The sequence below is a fragment of the Rhinolophus ferrumequinum genome, chromosome 23, assembly GCF_004115265.2.
Source record: "Rhinolophus ferrumequinum isolate MPI-CBG mRhiFer1 chromosome 23, mRhiFer1_v1.p, whole genome shotgun sequence".
Classification (NCBI taxonomy): domain Eukaryota; kingdom Metazoa; phylum Chordata; class Mammalia; order Chiroptera; family Rhinolophidae; genus Rhinolophus; species Rhinolophus ferrumequinum.
In genome coordinates, this window is record NC_046306.1 from 43,946,333 (window position 1) to 43,968,058 (window position 21,726).

General features: G+C 46.7%; 1 protein-coding gene and 1 pseudogene across 1 annotated transcript; one reads left to right on the top strand and one right to left on the bottom strand.

The window, feature by feature from the left end:
- Positions 1-7,058: 7,058 nt before the first annotated feature.
- On the bottom strand, positions 7,059-10,811 carry LOC117015809 (UPF0711 protein C18orf21 homolog; annotated as a pseudogene).
- On the top strand, positions 10,810-16,489 carry LOC117015810 (probable cystatin-15). The gene is made up of 3 exons (XM_033094573.1): positions 10,810-11,004; positions 13,443-13,553; positions 16,409-16,489. Exons 1-3 carry the CDS (start codon positions 10,810-10,812, stop codon positions 16,487-16,489), a joined length of 387 nt encoding a protein of 128 aa, XP_032950464.1.
- Positions 16,490-21,726: the final 5,237 nt, after the last annotated feature.

A 21,726-nucleotide genomic window follows, 5' to 3' on the forward strand; every position in this document is an offset into this window, starting at 1 on the left:
AATTATTGTAGCTTTTCAGTATGGTTTGAAATCTGGGGGCACAATACATCCCACTTTACAACACCATTCTACTTTCTTTCTGTATGGATTTGACTATTCTACATGCTTTATATAAGTGGAATCATACAGTATTTATTCTTTTATAACTGGCTTATTTCACTTAACATAATATTTTCAAAGGTCATTCATGGGACAGGCTTTTCTTTCTTTTTAAGACTAATAGTATTTCATTATATGTATATACAATACTTTGTTTATCCACTTATCTGTCAATGGACATGGACCACTGTGACTAATGCTGCTGTGGACATAGGTATGTACACATATCTGTTCAGTCTTGAAACCCATCCCAGGGCATTAACTGGGCTCCAGCAGGACCTCCAGGTGCCCAAACTTAGGCAGCCCTCTGCTTTGTTCATGAGCCTCCAGTGGGTCTAATCACATGGCCCTGTGTGGGGACAGAGCCCCAGAGAGCAGTTTCCAGGCTCTTGGCCTCACGTGGAAAGGTGTTGGCTCAGGTAGTAGATGGCCGTCAGCTCTGGCTAATTGACCATCAGCTGTTACCAGTTAGCCAATTAGCCCCTGATATAACTGCCAAGACTGCGCTGATTGATGAGTCAGTGTGTCAGTTGGCAGGCAGAGAAGTGGACGGCAGGTGAATCCAGCCTCCGGTGAGACTATAGTGGTATGACTCCCCTACCTATGGCTCCGTGGGTGTTCCTTTTTGGCCTACCCATATCCTGCATTCTTATGTGGAGAGCGAGACTAGAGGTCCCGCAGGCCACCCCACACGACAAATGGCAGAGCAAGCAGGGTATGGCGCCGGCCAAAACTCTCCGAAGGATGGTAGAGCAGTTTGTGCGTGTGAAAATGCAGTCTAGGGAAGCCCATGAGGAGCAGTGCCAGAGATGAGGAGCGCAGTCTGCCTGGGAGAGACGTGACCCCTCGATGAATTGGTGGTCATCTCAAGCCTCCAGATGGCATGCCACCCTGTTGGCCATAGCAGGCATCACCGGCTTTTTGGTAGGCTGCTGCTGTAGGCTCCGAGGGTTGCGGACATCTTACACCGAGGCTTCCACCCAATTGGATGCCTGGCACAGCAAGCAAGATTCCAGCCAGGTAGGAATGGCATCTGTCTCTGGGCAGGAGGACAGTTAGCTCACACATAGTGTGTGGTGCCCGGTGGCCACTGTTCTCAGGAGTTGGACCCCCAAGGAGGGGTGGGAGGACACGGATGGCTCTCCAGCCAGCTTGGAGAGGGCCCTGCAGGTTTTGGCTGAGTGGTTGCTGGAGGAGGCGAAGGCTACAGCCGGCCACGTGGGCTGGATGTTCCTCACCGCCTTGAGTCTCAACACAGAAAGTGCGGTTAATGAAATGGCCCAGGTGCCGGACCAGGTGTTTGGTTGGAAGCACTGGAAGCTCTGGTCGGCCTGTTAGAAGAGAGGCCCCACAGTGGAGACTCTGAGGCAGAGGCGGAGGAAGCGAGTGGAGACATTGTAGCTCCCAACCCCCAAGCCTGGCCAATCTTGAAACAAAGGTAAAACGTGAGCAACGTTAGGGCCCCAGGGACATTGCTGCCGACAACCCAGCTGTGACTGAGTTCACAACCTACACCCCTTACACTCCCACTGAGTTGCAGGAGCTGGGGAGGCGGTACCGACAGTGCCCTGGAGAGCCAGTCTCAGCTTGGCTACTATGTTTATGGGATGAGGGAGCAGACAACATTCTCTGCTCCCCGGGTGAGATGGAAAAGCTAGCCTTCGTGACAGTGCATCCGTCCCTGCAACAAAGGTTACAGAACTGCCATAGGTTGGCCCAAAACCAGGGCAACCACTCACTAATGGAGAGGCTCACTGCTGCGGTATGCACAGTATGGGGACAGGCTGGCGAGCTGCCGGACACTGTGAGTCAATGGCAGTCATTTACGGAACTTACTCAAATCATCCATGAAATGGGTATGAGACATGGTATTTTCAACCCTAATATGCAGGGGCCCGATGACGAGCTTTTTACAGCCAGCATGAGAGATCTGGTTTTGGATACTGCACCTGCGAGTGGTTTTGGATCCTTGGTCACCATTCTTACACCCTATGTAGGGCAGCAGATCCATGAAGTTACAACTGCCATGGCCACCCTAGGAGATGTTGAAAGCTGAAGGCAAAAGAAGTTAAGACAGGAGGACCAAGCAGTTGAGACCTGGAAGCCCAAATCAGAGGTAAAGGGGTGAGGTCGCGGGCCTCAGAGAGTAACACACGCACAGATGTGGCGTGATCTCGTGGCAGCAGGAGTCGATCGGGAAAGAATAGACCGACAACCCAAGGCACTCTTGTTGGAACTTTGGAAACAGTTGCGTCCGGAACAACTATTCCGGAGAAGCCTAAAGGAGAAGTCTGGGAAAGCGCAACCCATGTCCCTCCAGGACTTCATGCGGCCGCTTGAGGTTGACTCCTTTCAGCTTGATTAGGGCTGGGGCCAAAGTACCCGGTCAGAGGTGATGAGTGGGAACTAAAGGAGCCACGTGGGACTGTCCATACATTGGTCCCCTTCTAATGTACAGAGGGTTTTAGCCCTAGTTGACACTGGTGCAGACTGCAGTCTTGTTTATGGGAACCCAGAACTCTTCCCGGGACCAGCAACCTGCATTGATGTCTACGGGGGAAAGACTGTGACTGTAAAAGCTGTTTCCTTACCACTGGGTATAGGAAGGCTTCCCCCTCGTACCTACAAGGTTTATGTCTCCCCCGTTCCGGAGTATATTCTAGGGGTGGACGTGCTACATGGCCTCAGCTTACAGACGTCGGTAGGAGAGTTCCGTCTCCGGATCCAGGGGGTGAAAGCGGTGACACGCGGGCATGTTCACCACCCTCCTCAAGTGTTGCCACAGCCCTAGCATGTCGTTACAGTGTGACAGTACCGCCTGCCAGGAGCCCAGGAAGAGATTGGTCGCACAATATTGGAATTGGAGAAGGCACATATTGTGAGGGCAATGCACAGTCCCTTTAACTCCCCAGTATGGCCTGTCAAGAAACCAGATGGGACCTGGTGAATGACTGTGGACTACAGGGAGTTAAATGAGGTGACACCACCTTTGCACGCTGCAGTGCCTTCAATTCATGATTTGATGAATCGTCTGACTGTCTGCCTGGGGACATATCACTATGCAGTGGACTTGGCCAATGCTTTTTTCTCCGTTGACATTGCACCCGAGTGTCAAGAGCAGTTTGCTTTTACTTGGGACAGGAGGCAGTGGACTTTTCAAGTCCTTCCACAAGGATACTTGCACAGCCCCACTATCTGCTATGGGCTCATGGCCCAGGATTTAGAACAGTGGGATCACCTGTCCTCTGTGTCCTTGTTTCATTATGTCGATGATGTTTTGCTAACATCTGATTCTCTTTCAGATTTAGAGCAAACAGCTCCCTCTCTTCTCCGCCACCTGAAGACATGTGGCTGGGTGGTGAATGAGGAAAATGTCCAAGGCCCTGGCTTATCTGTCAAGTTTTTGGGTGTTGTGTGGTCGGATAAGACAAAGGTCATACCTGAGGCGATTATTGACAAAATACAAGCCTTTCCCTGGCCGACTAAGGTCTCCCAACTGCAGACGTATTTGGGTCTGCTAGGATATTGGCAGGCGTTTGTACCCCATTTAGCACAAATGGCAAGGCCCTTGCATAACATGATAAAAAGGGGGCCTCATGGGATTGGACAGAGGCTATAGAGCAAGCCTTTGTTGCCACAAAACAGGCAGTGCAGCAGGCACAGGCTCTGCAAGTAGTAGACCCTGGCCACCCATTTGAACTTGATGTTCACCGTAACCTGAGAGGGGTACGGTTGGGGCCTCTGGGAACGGCAGGAGCGTCTCCGATCACCAGTGGGATTTTGGTCCCAATTGTGGAAAGGAGCGGAAGTCCGCTACTCTCTAATAGAGAAACAGCTGGCCGCTGTGTACGCAGCCCTAGTGGCCACAGAAACCATCACAGGAACGGCACAGGTGTTGGTTCGAACAACCTATCCTGTCCAGGGGTGGGTCCGTACATGGACCCAGGGACCAAAAATGGGGGTGGCACAGACCACCACCCTCGCCAAGTGGGGTGCCTACTTGGAGCAACGTAGCACCCTTAGTTCAAGCCCTTTGAGCACAGAGCTACAACAGGTCCTGGGGCCTTGGAGCTTGTAGCCCAGGTTGAGCCAAGCGCTCTGCCTAGAGGAGAGGACTTGGAGCCCTCGCCCTACACAGAAGGACAGCCCTCCGTACCTGAGGATGCCTGGTTTACCGATGGTTCTAGCCGAGGAGCTGCAGCTGTTTGGACGGCTATTGGTGTGCAGCCCAAAACAGACACCATTTGGTTTGATACTGGGACAGGCCAGAGTAGCCAGTGGGCTGAGCTACGGGCTGTGTGGATGATAATCAGCCACGAGCCCGGGCCCCTAGTTATTTGTACTGACAGCTGGGCGGTGTTCCGGGGCCTAACGCTGTGGCTCCCTACGTGGAAACACCAAAACTGGTTGGTAGGACACACTGTGGGGTCAAGCCATGTGGCAGGACTTCTGGGACCTAGGGCAGAGAAAGGAGGTGACCCTAATGCATGTCACAGGTCACTCCCCCTTAGTGTCCCCAGGTAATGATGAAGCAGATGCCCTAGCACCGGTCCGATGGTTAGAATGGGCTCCTGCCACTAATGTGGCCCATTGGCTGCATAGGAAATTGCAGCACGCTGGAAGCCGAACCATATGGCAGGTGAGCAGACGCTGGGGTCTGCCTTTGAAATAGCAGGAGATAGCAGATGCCTGCTATGACTGTCGTCTGTGCCCAGGACAGCCCCCAAAGGTGGGGGCTCCCCTGGGAGACACAGCAGATTACATGAGGGAGAGTGCCCCTCACTCGCTGGCAAGTGGATTACATTGGACCCCTGCCTAAGGCCCGCAATGCGATATACACATTTACAGCAGTCGACACTGCTACTGGATTGATGTTTGCTTGGCCGTGTCCAGCTGCGGATCAGCGGCATACAGTGGTCGCTCTTACACAGCTGTGCGCCCTCTATGGGCGCCCCCAAGTCATTGAAAGTGACAGGGGTACCCACTTTACAGGGCAAGAAGTGCAGTGCTGGGCTGTCAGGATGGACATACAATGGTTGTTTCATACCCCTTACAATCCACAAGCAGCTGACATGACTGAACGCTACAACGGCCTTTTGAAGCAAGGCCTCCGGGTGTCAAAACACCCTCCACGATGTGCGACTGGGCCTCGCGTCTGTGGGACGTCTTGAAAATCCTAAGAGACCACGGAAGGGAGGGCCCGCATCAGTAGAAACTCTGCTACACCGAACGGCCACTCCCATTCAATTACAAGTTACCACCTGTGAGACTCTGTTAAAGCCAGGCTACGGCAGGAATGGAAACATTTTGCTGCCAGCACCCACATGCTTGAAAGCAGGGGAACGGCTTCAATGGACTTGGCCCTGGCAGGTCAAAAACCCCCACTGTCGGTGGTTGGGCCTGATAGCCCCATGGGGGGCCGGTTTGACTCATGATTTCCAAATGACGCAAGGGGTGGTGGCTGAGTGGCCACCGCAAGTGACTGTAGTACACAGAGGTCCCAACACCTGGATGATTTTGAGGGGAACCTATGTGCTCTCATTATGGCCTATTATGAAGTCCCCTGTTCTGTTACATGTTGAGAATATGCAAGGGAACCCCAAGAACTGCCATAAAGGTCTGGTACCACAAACTGGGAAAGGTGTCAGTGGCAGCGACCCTCCTTTCCCAGGACAAAAAGCTAGCGTGTATCCTCCCAGATGGAAGGGATTTGCCATTGTTGTTTCTCAACATTATTGTTTCTTTCCGTCCGTAGGTGCCTGTAGGCTAATATGACGCATGGACCCTCACGGAAGATGCTTGTCATGTAGATTGTGAGGCGAGACCCTGTAGGGGTGAAGTGTGGGGACAGAGTCCCAGAGAGCAGTTTCCAGGCTCTCGGCCTCATATGGAAAGGTGCTGGCTCAGGCAGTAGGTGGCCGTCAGCTGTGGCTAATTGACCCTCAGCTATTACCAGTTAGCCAATTAGCCCCTGATATAACTACCGCGGCTGCGTTGGTTGGTGACTCAGTCAGTCGGTTGGCAGGCAGAGAAGGGGACAGCAGATTGGAGGTCGTGTGAACCCAGCCTCCAGTGAGAGTATAGTGGTATGACTCCCCTACCTATGGCTCCATGGGTGTTCCTTTTTGGCCTCACCATGTCCTGCGTTCTTATGTGGGGAGCCAGACCAGAGACCCCGCAGGCCACCTTGCATGACAAATGGCGCATCGAGCAGGGTCTCCCGCAGGACACCCTGTCCCTGGGGGCCTGACCTCCATAGGGAAAAGGCGAAATGGCCCTGCTGAGCCTTCTAGGGGAGGTACTCAACCTTGGACAAGAAGCTGAAAACAGAACAAAGCCCTATAAGGCAGAGCCAGGTTGTAAAATTCAATGTTGTTTCATATGAAACCAAAATTTTCTTCTTTTCACATAAATTTCCTGAAAGTCAAGAACTGCAGGAGAACTTCACAAAAAGTAAGATCTTTTTTTTTTTCTTTAGGAACAATGTTCAGATTTTACTAATATACAGTTATGTATATGATTATAAAAAAAACAAGTACACACATACTTGATCCTTTTCTGAATTAGGAGTAAGGTGATACCTACCTAGAAAGGAGTGAGTAGACCCTCTCATAAAAGTCTCAATTTCCTTATGAAAGAAAATGCCATAAATAATGAAATCTGCTAATTAAGGGAGGAGAATATAATATAATCACTCAATGCCCATAAATATCTTTACTATTTACAGGACCTTTCATATATATTTTGATCCTCACAATCACCCTGTGAGCTATGCAGATTTCAGTTATTCATTCTAATGAGGTTTTTCTCCATAAACCCTAAAAATGCCAAGAAAAGTTGGTTTTGGACCCTTGTTTTCATATATTTTAAGAATGAATGATATTTTTAATAAGTTGTTTTTTGACTAATTTTAGTTTCAGAAATTGCATTAAACATTTCTTATTTTCACATTCCACCCTTTACAAAGAAGATGAGAAATTTCTGAAGTCCACTTTTGGATTCTTTTGGAATTCACTCTGAGCAACTTTTTTACTTAAGAGAAATGTTTCTTGGTTTTGCTCACATTCTTTGAGGAGCAAGTGAATGTTAACTATCCACGTGTAGCTGTTTTGAAAATCATGAACCAGACGTATCATGATTTAGGTTTGCAGAACTTAAGATGAGACCAGAAGCTGGGCATCTGTTGTATTCAGGCTGAGTTTACTCGTGGGAGTGATAAGATTGCTCTTCAATGCTGATAGAAAGCTGCTACTTTACCATAACTAATTGTTCTGTTGCATGTTTTATAAGTAATCAACAATACACTGTAGGAATCTTTGTACTTTTCCACAATATTTGCTTCTTTAAAACTGAGTGTATAATTTCTTGCTTCTTGATTAGCAAGATTTTGATTTTAGGTGTCAGTTTAGTCTTGTGTTTGTGGGGCAGACAAGAATTATCCAGAACTAGCAACTGAAAATAGTATGGACATGTTCCTTTAAAAGTGCTTTTAGCATAGGATAGAACAAGAACATCAGAGTCCTGTGGACATGGTGCCTGGCTCAGGGCTGTTCACGGGGGACCAGAAGCTGGGCACTGACAGAATGCCTCCAGCACAAGTCTCTTACTTCCCTTAAAGTCCCACAACCTACTGCCTCCTTGACCTCCCAGGGGTTGGTTCAGGAATACTAAATGTCATGTGATCTGCCTAGATTTTTCTTGTCTCCCCCCAACCTTATTCCATTGTCTTTTCAGTGATAGAGTCACCACCCACGTGTGTGGCCAAGGGCAAACACCTGGGGCCCACCCTTGACCCCACTCTTTCTCCCACACCCCTCTGTAGAACAAAGGATGCTCCTAGTGCTCTTATCACACAGGAAGTTACAAGGGATTCAAAGAGCTCTGTGCCAAGACTCAGGGTCAGAATATATATATATGGTGGGGACAGAGTCCCAGAGAGCAGTTTCCAGGCTCTTGGCCTCATGTGGAAAGGTGCTGGCTCAGGTAGTAGATGGCCGTCAGCTGTGGCTGGTTGACTGTCAGCTGTAACCAGTGAGCCGATTAGCCACAGATATATATAACTGCCGGGGCTGCGTTGGTTGGTCGGTTGGTTTGTTGGCAGGCAGAGAAGCAGACAGCACGTTGCAGATCGTGTGGATCCAGCCTCCAGTGAGACTATAGTGGTATGACTCCCCTATCTGTGGCTCCGCGGGTGTTCCTTTTTGGCCTAGCCATATCCTGCATTCTTATTTGGGGAGTGGGAGCAGAAACCCCGGCTGACACCTCACATGACAAATGGCACAGCGAACAGGGTCTCCTGCAGGATATATATATATATACAGTTATTATCTCACAGAAGGATTATTGAAGGAGGCTTAGGAAAGTCTTCAGGGACACTCCTGGGGAAGAATGAAGGTCCTGGTCCCACTCCCACCAGATCCCAGGGCTGCCCCCCTGGAGGGTGAAGTCAGTCATTCAAAGCAGGCAGAGCTGCTCCTGAAGAGCAGTGAGCTGAACCTGTGCTCCCAGCTTGGCTAGTGGACCAGAGACACCCTGATCATACCCACCTGACCTTCCTCCCAGGATGGAGCCCTGTCCCCTGTGCCCAGCCTCGAAGTTTCCCAAGACCTTAGGCTTCAAGCAGATGCTGTTCTCCCTGTGTCCTCACCCTTTCTTTGCTCCCATTCCTCTGGATCCCAGACTGTTTAGTTAGTGTGCTCATCCCACCTCTCCCTCTAGTCTCCTGGGCTGTGAGGACACGTCCCATCAGTCCAAGCTCTTGTTCATTATCCAAGAGCTAACATCTGGTCTGTGGGACTCAGATCTTGGGGATGGGCCTCAGTCAGGGTGATGACCGCAGTGGGGCTGGTCTCCCGCTCCTATCTCAGCTTTGGGGGAAGACTCCCCTTGGGGTGCATCATGCAGGGTGTCACGCGGGGTCTCAGCTCCTGCTCCCCACATAAGAACGCAGGATATGGCTAGGCCAAAAAGGAACACTCACAGAGCCATAGATAGGGGAGTCATACCACTATACTCTCGCTGGCGGCCGGGCGAGACACATGAAGTAGGAGTCACATGATCCGCGATCCGCCGGCCGCTTTTCTGCCTGCCAACTAGCTAACCAACCAACACAGTCACGGCAGTTACATCAGCAGCCAATTGGCCAACCGGCTACAGCCAACGACCACCACCACCCGAGCCAGCAGCCCTCCATGCGAGGCCGAGAGCCTGGAAACTGCTCTCCAGGACTCTGTCCCCACAGGGTGGATTTGCAGCTTCTGCTGAGTGGGTGGATGCCCACCTGGACCATCTCCTGGGCAGTGTGCTGGCTCCCTAGGACTCAAGTGCTTCAGATTGTACAGCATCCTGTAAACTGGGAGACCTCCTCAGGGGCAGGTGATGGCCCCATCACTCATCCTCTCAGGAGCCCCTGGGCTCAGGTGTGTGGACTCAGTAACCCTGCCTGTCATCCTGGTGGAACCTTGAGCTTCTCAAGCCCTACCCAGTCCACTGTTTTTGCTTTTCTTTCCTTTTGTAGTTTTTAATGAATCTTGAGCCCCTATTAAGTTCTTCATGCTAAGTGCTCTCAGGTGTTACATTGTTCTGATTTTATGTCTTGCAATTGCATTTTTCAGGTGGACTGCACTTTTATTGTGGATGCCCGACCATGGTTTTCCCAGTTCACCCTGATGAACAGCACCTGCATGCAGAAATAGGCGGGGAAGGAGCTCCTGTCTTCTCACAGCGGAAAATCCTTTTCCTGTTGAGAATGACAGTCAGTCTGTAGTTAGGTCTGTGAAGCACCAGGGGAATTAAAGGCATCTCAGAGCACTTTCTGGATCCCTGTCAGTTTTATACTCTCCTGTTGTTTGTTTTTCATGGAAGTCTCTGCCAGTGACACATGGTAAAGGATTTATCATTATTGCTCTTAATTTGGCTGCAAGTGCGGAGTGTTCAGGAAAGCAAACTCCCCAGTTCATGAGAATCTGCTCTTTCTGGTTCTTGCAGAGTCCCCACTAGTTTGTTAGTATCCTTATTCATTCATTCACTTGCCCATCCATCCATCCAGCCATCCATCCACTCATTCAGATTCCAATTTGTCCATGCCTCTCTTCCACTCCACTCGTAGGAATGCAAACAACTTTTCCAGGAAAGAGACTCCTATGTCTCCTGTGCTTCCATTTCTGTAACCATGCTGATAGTGGGGTGACCCTTCTGGGGGTGTATGTCCTCCCCATGTATTATAAACTCTTCTCCGCTCTGCCAAGCATGGGCACTGTCACTTGCGATGCTCCCTGCGGTCGTGGCTGCAGCAAGTTGCGAGGTTGACTTGGATTTTAGCTCAAATCCCCAGGATTCAGGGCCCACAGGTATTCCTAAGAAGTCCTATGACTCTGTTATTCTTGGGCTACACTGCTGTGAGGGCAAGCAAGGTGGGCTTTAGACCCCCCTACCCAGGTCCTTTCAGGTCTGGGCTGGGGCAGGAGAACGCAGCCGTAGTCTTATGTGACAAGGGGGTGGAAAATATGTCTCCTGCTCTGCCTTCTTTTTGGTGGTGACAGGAGGGACAAGGCTGGGAGTAGAGAGAAAGAGCTAGATAAAGCACTGGTCAGCAGCTCAGAGATTCTGTGGGACAGGGCTGCGTGGGATGCAGAGCTGTGGAGGCAGCTTCACAACAGCTGCCATCCCCCACCCGTGTGCTGCTGGCCACCAGGGCTGACATCAGACAACATGTTCCTGAAGGCACCTCTGCTTCTTGGGCTCCTTGTGCTGGGGCCTCATGTCTGCAGTTCCAACTTTGTAGACATTAGTAAGAGCTCCAGTTTCTTTGCCATGTGTGTGGAATTTGCCATGTTTCAATTCAACCAAGCCCATCCGGATGAGTACGCTTACAAGCTGCTGTGGGTGGGGAGAAGCCAACGCAAGGTGAGTGGCGCATCCCATCCTCTCTGAGGCTCCGTGTTAGCCCTGAAACCCGGCGTGGGAAGGGTGAATTCTTGGTCTGCAAAAAAGAGCAAAGGATGTTTTTTGTTTTCGGTAAATATTTTTTAAAATGTAAGGTATCGTTACAAGTGCTTCAGGTTGTTTCTGTTTTGTTTCCTTAATGAGTAAAACCCCTGAAAAACAAAGTAGAGAAGGAAAGAAGATAGCAGAAGGGAAAGAATTAATATCAGAGATTCAGCTGTGGTTTGACAGAGAAAAAAGCAGCCTCCCATGTAAGATAGCTGAGGGAAGCAAGGACAGCAGAGATTGAATGTCTGCAAGATGAGCCCTTAGGTGCTGGAAACAAAAGCCCAAGGAGCACGGGCATCACAGAGGAGCTGACTGCCGGCCTTGGCTGGCTCCAGGGAGCCGTGCTGTGCTGATCAGCAAGCAGGATGCTGAGACGTGGTCTGCTTGAAGCCATCAGGCCTTGACTGCACAGCCACTGTGCTTCCAGGCCTGGGTGGGAGGTAGCAAAGAAGACAGATGTGTGTTCTCATGGGACAGTTATGTTGGTGGTGAGAGGCAAAAAGACCTCAGGTTCATGAGGGAAACAGTGGAAGGCTATGACAAGAGTGGTCAGTGCAGGGACTGAGCGCCGTGGGGAGGCAGGCTGTGTGGGAGAAAGTCAGAGAGAGCCTCTCTATGATGGGCATTCCTAGAAGTACCCAGTCACATGGTGGAGGTTTGGGGACAAGAAGGGCAGGCAGATACATAGAGGTCCCTGGACAAGGACAAGCCACAAATGTCTGGGGAAACAGCATAGAAGTCCCTGGACCTGTGTCACAGAGGAGTGTGCATGGGGAAGCAGGGCTGGGGCATCTTCAGGGCCACAGTGAGGAGTTAGGATGTTACTCTCAGAGTAATGGGAACCCATGGGAGGAAGTCACTCAGATGGTTTAGCAACATCTCTCTGGATGCTGTGGGCATAGTGGGCTCCACAGCCTGTGGGCAAGCTGAGACTCTGATGCATGGTCCCCTGGTTACCAGGAAGTACAAGTGCTGGCTTCTGGGTCTGCTTAAAGTGGATGTAGGGTGCACTGATGTGGGGTGTGGGAGAAAGAGTGGGGTGAAAGGTGGGCCCCAGGTGTTTGCCTTTGGGCACAGTGACTCTATCACTGAAAAGTCAGTGGAGTAAGGTTGGGGGAAGACAAGACAAATCTAGGCAGAACACATGACATTTAGTATTCCTGAACGAACCCCTGGGAGGTCAAGGAGGCAGTAGGTTGTAGGACTTTAAGGGAAGTAAGAGACTTGTGCTGGAGGCATTCTGTCAGTGCCCAGCTTCTGGTCCCCCGTGAACAGCCCTGAGCCAGGCACCATGTCCACAGGACTCTGATGTTCAGGGTCCCACCTCTGACCACATACCGGAAGAGACGAACAGGAGGGCAGACCTCACCTGCACAGGGAACTGGCTTCCCTCAGTCTTTCCCATTTCTTGACATCTCCTTTTCCTTGGGCTGCGTCCTAACCCTGTACCCACGGAGGCCGCAAAGTCCTCTGCCCTAGACCTTGAGTTCCGTCCTAGCTCAGGGTCTGGTGACCGGGCATGGGGTTTGTGCATGCATGAGTGTCTGTGTTTCTGAGTGTTTTGTTGGTGCATGTCACCTTCAGGAATTCATGAGCCCCAAACAATATGCTTTCCAGACAATGCCAGATCAGTCTGCTGTTTCTCCCTGCGTTTATTTCTAGCTAGATTTCTCTCTGTGTTTGAGTTCTTCTCCAGTTTTCATGGACCTCTACTTAAGGAAATGACATCATAACTTTTAATAACTACTTATAGGAGCCTAATAAACAGATAGACAGCACCTGACTCATAAATATCATCTCAGTGAATGTCTGCAAGATAAGCCCTTATGTGCAGCCAGCTCCCACAGGAAGAGACAGAGTGTTCCCAGCCCCCAGAACCCCCGAAAGGGATTGTGCAGCTCTGATGTGTAATCAGAGGACAAACATGCCCGTTATCCTATTCTCTATAGAAGCAATCATTCCGTGTATTCTCTTGGTGTCCGGGAGCTACTCAGGCATAAGAATGAGAGATTGGTCACATATCAGTTGTGGCTGCAACATGTGCCGGCTCATTTCCATCCTGTCAAGAAGCCCCCCCTCCGCCCCCACTGCCAACATTCATGGCATGGTCAATGTGACGACCAGGTATTGGCCATCAGGAGGAGTGTGGCAGGGGAGATCTAGTGCACGCTTTAGGTGCATTTAGGGACGCCTTTCTGTTGATTATATCCTTAGAGAGAAATTGCACATATACTATGTATATGCATATTCTAGTGTTTTGCTCGCTTTTCAACTTGATTCTCTGGCTTTTTTTTTTTTTCAATAATGAAAAGCAAACATTTAGCAGCTGTTTTATAATTTCTTCTTGACAGAGGTGGACAATGACATTTTTAATGGACTTGGAGATGGGCCGCACAATTTGTAAAAAATATGCTGAAGATATTGAAAACTGCCCCTTGCAAGAAGGCCCAGGCGAGAAAAAGGTTTGAGAGTAAAATCAGCCCCAAAGCATCACGAATCTTCTGAGAATGAAAAATAATGTCAAGGAAGCTGTATTGGAAAAACCCACATTCCTGCTATGTGCCTCCTTCACTCCTCACACACAACACTTCACTCCTTATACTTCTGTTCACCAGATTGGGTAGGGAGGCAGTTAGATTCTGACAGCAAGAAGCAATTCTCTGTGACACCAGCTGGTTGTTCTATAATTTACCTCAATCCTTTTTGTTTCTTTTTTTTTTAGTTTCAGGTGTACAAAACAATGTAATAATTAGACATTTACACCCCTCATAAAGTGATAACCCTCCTCCCCCAATCTACTACCCCTCTGACATCGTACATAGCTGTTACAATGCCAATGATTCTGTTACCTATGCTGTACTCCATATCCAGTGACAATATGTATATATTTAATTATAGTTGATATTCAGTATTATTCAGCTTCAGCTTCAGGTGCACACTGTAGTGGTCAGGCATCTACACCATCAATGAAGTGGTCTCCCTAATAAGACAAGTGCCCATCTGACACCCTACAAAATCTTTACAACATTATTGATTATATTCTGTCTATCTAGAGACAGTGTCAGGTCCCACAGGTTAGGGTCTCAGACCCACAAGTCTGCCCCCAATCACTTCAGAAGCCAATCACAAGTAGTAGGTCCCCCAGTTACCCACACTTTCTGTCCAAGTTGGCTACAATCTGAGGTTCCGACAACCCTCTCCTTAGGTTTGAATAATTTGCTGGAGTAGCTCACAGAACTCATGGAAATACTTACATTTACCAGTTTATTAAAGGATATGATGAAGGATACAGGTGAACAGCCAGATGAAGAGATACATAGGGCGAGGTCTGGAAGGTTCCTGAGTGCAGGAGCTTCTGTCCCCATGGAGTTGGGGTGCGTCACCCTTCCAGTACATAAATGTGTTCACCCACCTAGAAGCTCCCCGAATATTGTATTTTGGGGATTTTATGGAGGCTTCACATAGACACGATCGGTCATTAACTCCATTTCCAGCCCCTCTCCCCTCTCTGGAGGATGGGGTTGGGAAGGCTGAAAATTCCATGCTTCTAATCATGGTGTGGTTTTCCTGGTGACCAACTCTCATCCAGGAGTCATCCAGAAGCCCACCTACAGTCACCTCATTAGAACAAAAGTGCTCCTAGAACAAAATGCCCCTAGTGCTCTTTTCACTTAGGAATTTATAAGGGATTCAAAGAGCGCTGTGCCAAGAATCAGGGGCAGGTGTAGTATATATATATATACCGTGTTTCCCCAAAAAGAAGACCGAGTTTTATATTAATTTTTGCCCCATTAGGACTTATTTTCAGGGGATATCTTATGTTTTCATGTACAACAATCTACATTTATTCAATTACAGTCATGTCATCTTCTTCTGGAACATTGTCATAACGTACTAAACGCGTCTATCTGAGATCTCAACTGGGGCTTATTTTCAGGGTAGGTCATGTTTTTCGGGGAAACATGGTATACATATACATATATATATAAAATTATTATTATTATTATTATTATTATTATTATTATTATTATCTCACAGAAGGATTATTGAAGGAGGCTTAGGAAAGTCTTCAGGGACACTCCTGGGGAAGAATGAAGGTCCTGGTCCCACTCCCACCAGATCCCAGGGCTGCCCCCCTGGAGGGTGAAGTCAGTCATTCAAAGCAGGCAGAGCTGCTCCTGAAGAGCAGTGAGCTGAACCTGTGCTCCCAGCTTGGCTAGTGGACCAGAGACACCCTGATCATACCCACCTGACCTTCCTCCCAGGATGGAGCCCTGTCCCCTGTGCCCAGCCTCGAAGTTTCCCAAGACCTTAGGCTTCAAGCAGATGCTGTTCTCCCTGTGTCCTCACCCTTTCTTTGCTCCCATTCCTCTGGATCCCAGACTGTTTAGTTAGTGTGCTCATCCCACCTCTCCCTCTAGTCTCCTGGGCTGTGAGGACACGTCCCATCAGTCCAAGCTCTTGTTCATTATCCAAGAGCTAACATCTGGTCTGTGGGACTCAGATCTTGGGGATGGGCCTCAGTCAGGGTGATGACCGCAGTGGGGCTGGTCTCCCGCTCCTATCTCAGCTTTGGGGGAAGACTCCCCTTGGGGTGCGTCATGCAGGGTGTCACGCGGGGTCTCAGCTCCTGCTCCCCACATAAGAACGCAGGATATGGCTAGGCCAAAAAGGAACACTCACAGAGCCATAGATAGGGGAGTCATACCACTATACTCTCGCTGGCGGCCGGGCGAGACACATGAAGTAGGAGTCACATGATCCGCGATCCGCCGGCCGCTTTTCTGCCTGCCAACTAGCTAACCAACCAACACAGTCACGGCAGTTACATCAGCAGCCAATTGGCCAACCGGCTACAGCCAACGACCACCACCACCCGAGCCAGCAGCCCTCCATGCGAGGCCGAGAGCCTGGAAACTGCTCTCCAGGACTCTGTCCCCACAGGGTGGATTTGCAGCTTCTGCTGAGTGGGTGGATGCCCACCTGGACCATCTCCTGGGCAGTGTGCTGGCTCCCTAGGACTCAAGTGCTTCAGGTTGTACAGCATCCTGTAAACTGGGAGACCTCCTCAGGGGCAGGTGATGGCCCCATCACTCATCCTCTCAGGAGCCCCTGGGCTCAGGTGTGTGGACTCAGTAACCCTGCCTGTCATCCTGGTGGAACCTTGAGCTTCTCAAGCCCTACCCAGTCCACTGTTTTTGCTTTTCTTTCCTTTTGTAGTTTTTAATGAATCTTGAGCCCCTATTAAGTTCTTCATGCTAAGTGCTCTCAGGTGTTACATTGTTCTGATTTTATGTCTTGCAATTGCATTTTTCAGGTGGACTGCACTTTTATTGTGGATGCCCGACCATGGTTTTCCCAGTTCACCCTGATGAACAGCACCTGCATGCAGAAATAGGCGGGGAAGGAGCTCCTGTCTTCTCACAGCGGAAAATCCTTTTCTTGTTGAGAATGACAGTCAGTCTGTAGTTAGGTCTGTGAAGCACCAGGGGAATTAAAGGCATCTCAGAGCACTTTCTGGGTCCCTGTCAGTTTTATACTCTCCTGTTGTTTGTTTTTCATGGAAGTCTCTGCCAGTGACACATGGTAAAGGATTTATCATTATTGCTCTTAATTTGGCTGCAAGTGCGGAGTGTTCAGGAAAGCAAACTTCCCAGTTCATGAGAATCTGCTCTTTCTGGTTCTTGCAGAGTCCCCACTAGTTTGTTAGTATCCTTATTCATTCATTCACTTGCCCATCCATCCATCTTTCCATCCATCCAGCCATCCAACCATCCACTCATTCAGACTCCTCTCTTCCACTCCACTCATAGGAAAGCAGACAATTTTTCCAGGGAAGAGACTCCTATGTTCCCTGTGCTTCCATCTCTGTAACCATGCTGACTGTGGGATGTCTCTTTTGTAGGAGACCTTGCCTAGGTACAGGACGGGTGGTAGTGGGACTGAAACTCACAGCAGACCTGCCCTTTATGGACACTCATGCTATTATCTCTACTAGGAGCTGCATAATAACAAAAACAATTTTCCCATGTCCTCCGAGAAGGCTATGAGCATAACTCTGAGCTCCATCACTCCTTCCCCACCTGCTCCTTGATGCTTGTATTTCCACTTCTGCACCCAGCTTGCCCTTCGTGGCTATCAACACCAATAAGCCCTTCCCCTGGGACAGGCACTGTGGCAACTGATACCCACCTTGATGAGCAACTTTCTCTTCCTGTGGGCTGGTGGGGAACAGCCATGGAAAAGCAGAGAGATGGAGTGTGTGGGAAGGTGTGGAACATGAATTGGGACAGAGACACAGTGAATCTTTGTGACCCGACATAAGAAATACATGATGTCCCCAGGTGATTGGACTTGCAGCCAAGGTTGTGAAATGTTTCTCTAAAGAACTCCAATACTTAAAAATTGTGTAAATCGCAGTTAGTGCATTTTGTCTGTGGCTTGTGTCTTTCCTCTGGTTCCTGCTTTCACAGAATATGGGATTAAAAACATGGCTCCATTCACTGCGTTGATGTCCACTGGGCGTGGGCTGTGTAAGGTCTTTGTTAGGGTTGGTACATTTTGTACCTTACACCACTGTCATTGATGAACACACATTTGTAGTTTTTGAGTGATGCATCACTCACCAAGGTCAGTCAGAACCAGGAGCAGCCTATTTTGTGTCATTATGTCCTAGAGAGACCTCTCCAGATTCAGCTCAGTCACTAGTTGTCCCAGATCAGGAGAGAGTAAAAATATATGTGAAAGTTATAATGTAAGCAAAACAATAGAAAAATTGGCACATATTTTAGAAATTATTGATTTCCACAAAACACAGACTGTTTTATGGAATTACCTCATTTGAAGGATTAGGGCTCTTTAAAATATATTTGCTGAGACCCCTCTTGAAATGGGGACTTAACCCAAACATCAGAACTTGGGGTTCAGGGAAAGCTTCAAAGGGGGAAGGTAGGAGGTGGAGGAGAAAGAGAAGAATCATGCTTCCTGCAAGTTGGATGGCATAAATTTTGAGTTATGAGATTATCCCCGTGAATCCTCACCACCAGTCTCCTTTCCCATTTCCATATCAGGGCACCAGTGTCTGGTCTCATGGTTCCTTACTGTGGTTTTGTGAACTTGAGCTCAAGGCCGAGCGAGTCTAGCACCCCTATTACCCATTTTCCTTTTTACAAAGTGTGATCAAAAGATACACTGAATGTTTAAATAAAATATATATGTATATATATTACAGCAAATAACACATTGCCATTAACCCGCCCTCAAAATATACCCCCTTACTTTGAACACACTTATGCCATTGCTCTTGCCACTTTCTGAAGCAGTTCTGGAAGTCCTCTTTCGTGAGTGTCTTTACTTCATCCTCCATCATGACAACACTCCATGTCACACATCACTTCTGGTATGGTGGCAATTTCTGTCAAATAAAAACATTATGGTGTGTCCTCATCCACCTTATTCACAGGCATGTGGGACTACATTTTACTGAAGAAAATAGATCTGGAACCATGTGACTTCTGGCTCTTCCACAAAGTCAAAATGATCATGGAAAGGACACGTTTTGAATTGATTGAGGACATCGAGGCAGCCATGACAGCACAACTAAAGACACAAAAGAGGACTTCCAGAACTGCTTCAGAAAGTGGAATGAATGATGGGATAAGTATGTTCAAAACGAGGGGGAGTGTTTTGAGGGGAATTAATTGTAATGTGTCTTTTACTGAAATAATTTTTTTTTTTAATTTAAAAATTCACTGCATTTTATCACACCTCATAACCTCGTAACTTTTTGGTTTCCAAACACAAAGATTCACAGGCATTAGACAAAGAAACAAAGCTTAGAAACACTTGTAACTAACCACTTGTTATCTTCTTTTTTGATACTTTCCAAATATTATTTATTATTTTCAGAACATATAACCCTCCACAAAACTACTGTTGTTTATCTGCTTTCCAGTCCTTTCTTATGAAGTCACATTGTCAGCCCAAAAATATCATCAGCTGATCAAAACCAACAAATCAATGTCTCAAACCATCATGTTTGTCAGGATGAGCCTTTCACCTCTGTCTCCAACTGTCCCATACTCAGGTCCCGTCACTCAGCATCTGCCCTAATCTACTCCCAGCACTCCACTGACCCTATACCATTTCCTCTCCTTCCTCTTCCAGTCTCTTCACTGCACCTCACTTTTGGAATCTGCTACTCTTTAAATGATAACACCCATTATCTCTGAAATTGTTTATATTTTACATAGACCTGTCCTGTGGCTTACGTCCTGTACACAGCTGTCAGATAAATCTAAAATATTATCCAAGTAATGCAAAGCCTCAAATTAGTTCTATATTTTTTAAACACAGAATGTCCAGCACTTAGTCAAAAGACAAGATGTGATGGGGCAGAACAAAAATTAATAACAAAAACAAATTTGAAAAGATATCTCAACAATGTGGTTATCAGATATGGACGTTAACATGCCAAAGATGAATAGGTCCAAGGAATTCAAAGACGGATAATACTGGCAAAGAAGTAGAAACTATCAAAAAATAATAATAATAAAAGGAAAGTCCTAGGACTGAAAAATACAATAACTGAAATGAAGAATGAGATGGGCAGGTAAACCTCAGATTTGAAATAGCTAAAGGGAGAATTAGTCAACAGGAGGTAAGCCAGAGGAGATAGTGCAGGATGGAAGGTATGAGAAGACCAATGTGAGATCTGCCCCATAGTGGAAGAAAGAGACAATGGGGCATAAGCAATAATTGCAAATGTAAAGCCTGAGTTATCTAAAACTGACTGAAGACATCAAACCATTGATTTAAGCAGTGTTACAAACCCTAAGCAGGATAATAAAAGAAACCTACAACTGAGCATAAAGAATTAAAAATCAAATTTAAGGAGAAAAATCTTAAAATTAGTCAGAGGTAAAAAGATACCTTATCTTCAAATAACCAATTATCAATCTTTTAGCCACCCTCAGATAAGAAATAATGAAAATCAAAAGATATTGTCACCATCTTCTTTTTTTTCTGTTTGTGAATTTTAATTAATTAATTTTTATTATTAGTTTCAGTTGTACAAAACAACATAATGATTAGAAATTTACACACCTCACAAAGTGATAACCACAATGAGTCTACTACCCACCTGACACCGTACATAGCTATTATAATACCATTGACTATATTCTCTATACTGTACTTTACATAAGGATGGACTAAAGTACACTATGCCAACAGTAACAAAAAAATGTCAGTGTAACAGTACTAATACTCTATAAAATAAACTCTAAGACAAGAAACACTGCTTAAAATAAAGGGGGGTATTTTACTGAAGAAAATGCTTAATTGGGAAGATATAACACTCTGATTGTGTAGGTACTTGTCTCAAAATACTTAAAGCAAAAACAGAAAGAATAAAAAGGAGAAATAATCACATCCACAATCATTGTAAGAGAGTATAAAACTCAATTTCTAGGAACAGGTAAAACCAACCTGACGCAATACATCAGTCAAGGTCTCAAGTTCTGATATAGAAGTTCTGAATAACACAATATCAAATTGCCCTGAACATCATTGAAATACTGAACATGAATAAACTAATATTCAGAAATCAGTTGCATTTTTACACCAATAACAAAATACCAGAAAAAGAAATTAAGAAAATAATCCCATTTATAATTGCAACAAAAAATAAATAAAATAAATTTAACCAAAGACGAAACAGACATGTGCTCAGAAAATTATGACATTGAAGAAAGAAATTGAAGAAGATACAAATAAATGGAAGCATATACCTTGCTCATGGATATAAAGAATTAACATTGTTAAAATGTCCACAACTACCCAAAGCAATCTATAGATTCAATACAAATCCTATCAAAATATGAATAGCATTTTTCACAGAACTGGAACAAATAATCCTAAAATGTATGTGACACCATAAAAGACCCTGAATAGCCATGGCATATTTGAGAAAAGAAAACGAAGTGGGAGTTATCACAATAGTTGATATCAAACTATCCTACGAGGCCATAGTAATCAAAACAGCATGGTATTGGCTTAAAAACAATACATAGATCAATGGAAAAGAATACAGGGCCCAGAAATAAACCCATGCCTATATGATCATTTAGTCTATGACAATGGAGTAAAAAATATATAATGGAGTGAAGACAGACTATTCAATAAATTGTGCTAGGAGAGGTGAACAGATACTGAAAAAAATGAAACTGGATCACATTCTTACACCATATACAAGGGTAAACTCAAATGGGTTGAAGACTTAAAAGTAAGACTCAAAACCATAAAACTCCTAGAAGAAAACATAGGCAGTAAACTCTCATATATTACCCTTAGTAATATTTTTTTCTGACATATTTCCTCAGGCAATGGAAGCAAAAGAAAAAATAAACAAATGTGACTACATCAAACTAAAATGTTTTTGCACAGCAAAGGAAACAATATCAACAAAACAAAAAGTTATCCTACTTAATGGGAGAAGATATTCACCAATGACAAACCTGATAAGGGCTTAATATGTCAAATTTATAAAGAACTCATATAACTCAGCACCAAAAAACAAAAAAATTAAAAAAATTAAAAATTGGTAGAGGACCTGAATAGACATTTCTCCTAAGA

Bases quoted from the DNA above. Each gene is read 5' to 3' on its own strand.
- LOC117015810 (XM_033094573.1), top strand. From the start codon at position 10,810: ATGTTCCTGAAGGCACCTCTGCTTCTTGGGCTCCTTGTGCTGGGGCCT. The intron at 11,005-13,442 runs GTGAGTGGCGCA...TCTTCTTGACAG, and splicing joins TGGGGAGAAGCCAACGCAAG to AGGTGGACAATGACATTTTT. The intron at 13,554-16,408 runs GTTTGAGAGTAA...TGCATTTTTCAG, and splicing joins AAGGCCCAGGCGAGAAAAAG to GTGGACTGCACTTTTATTGT.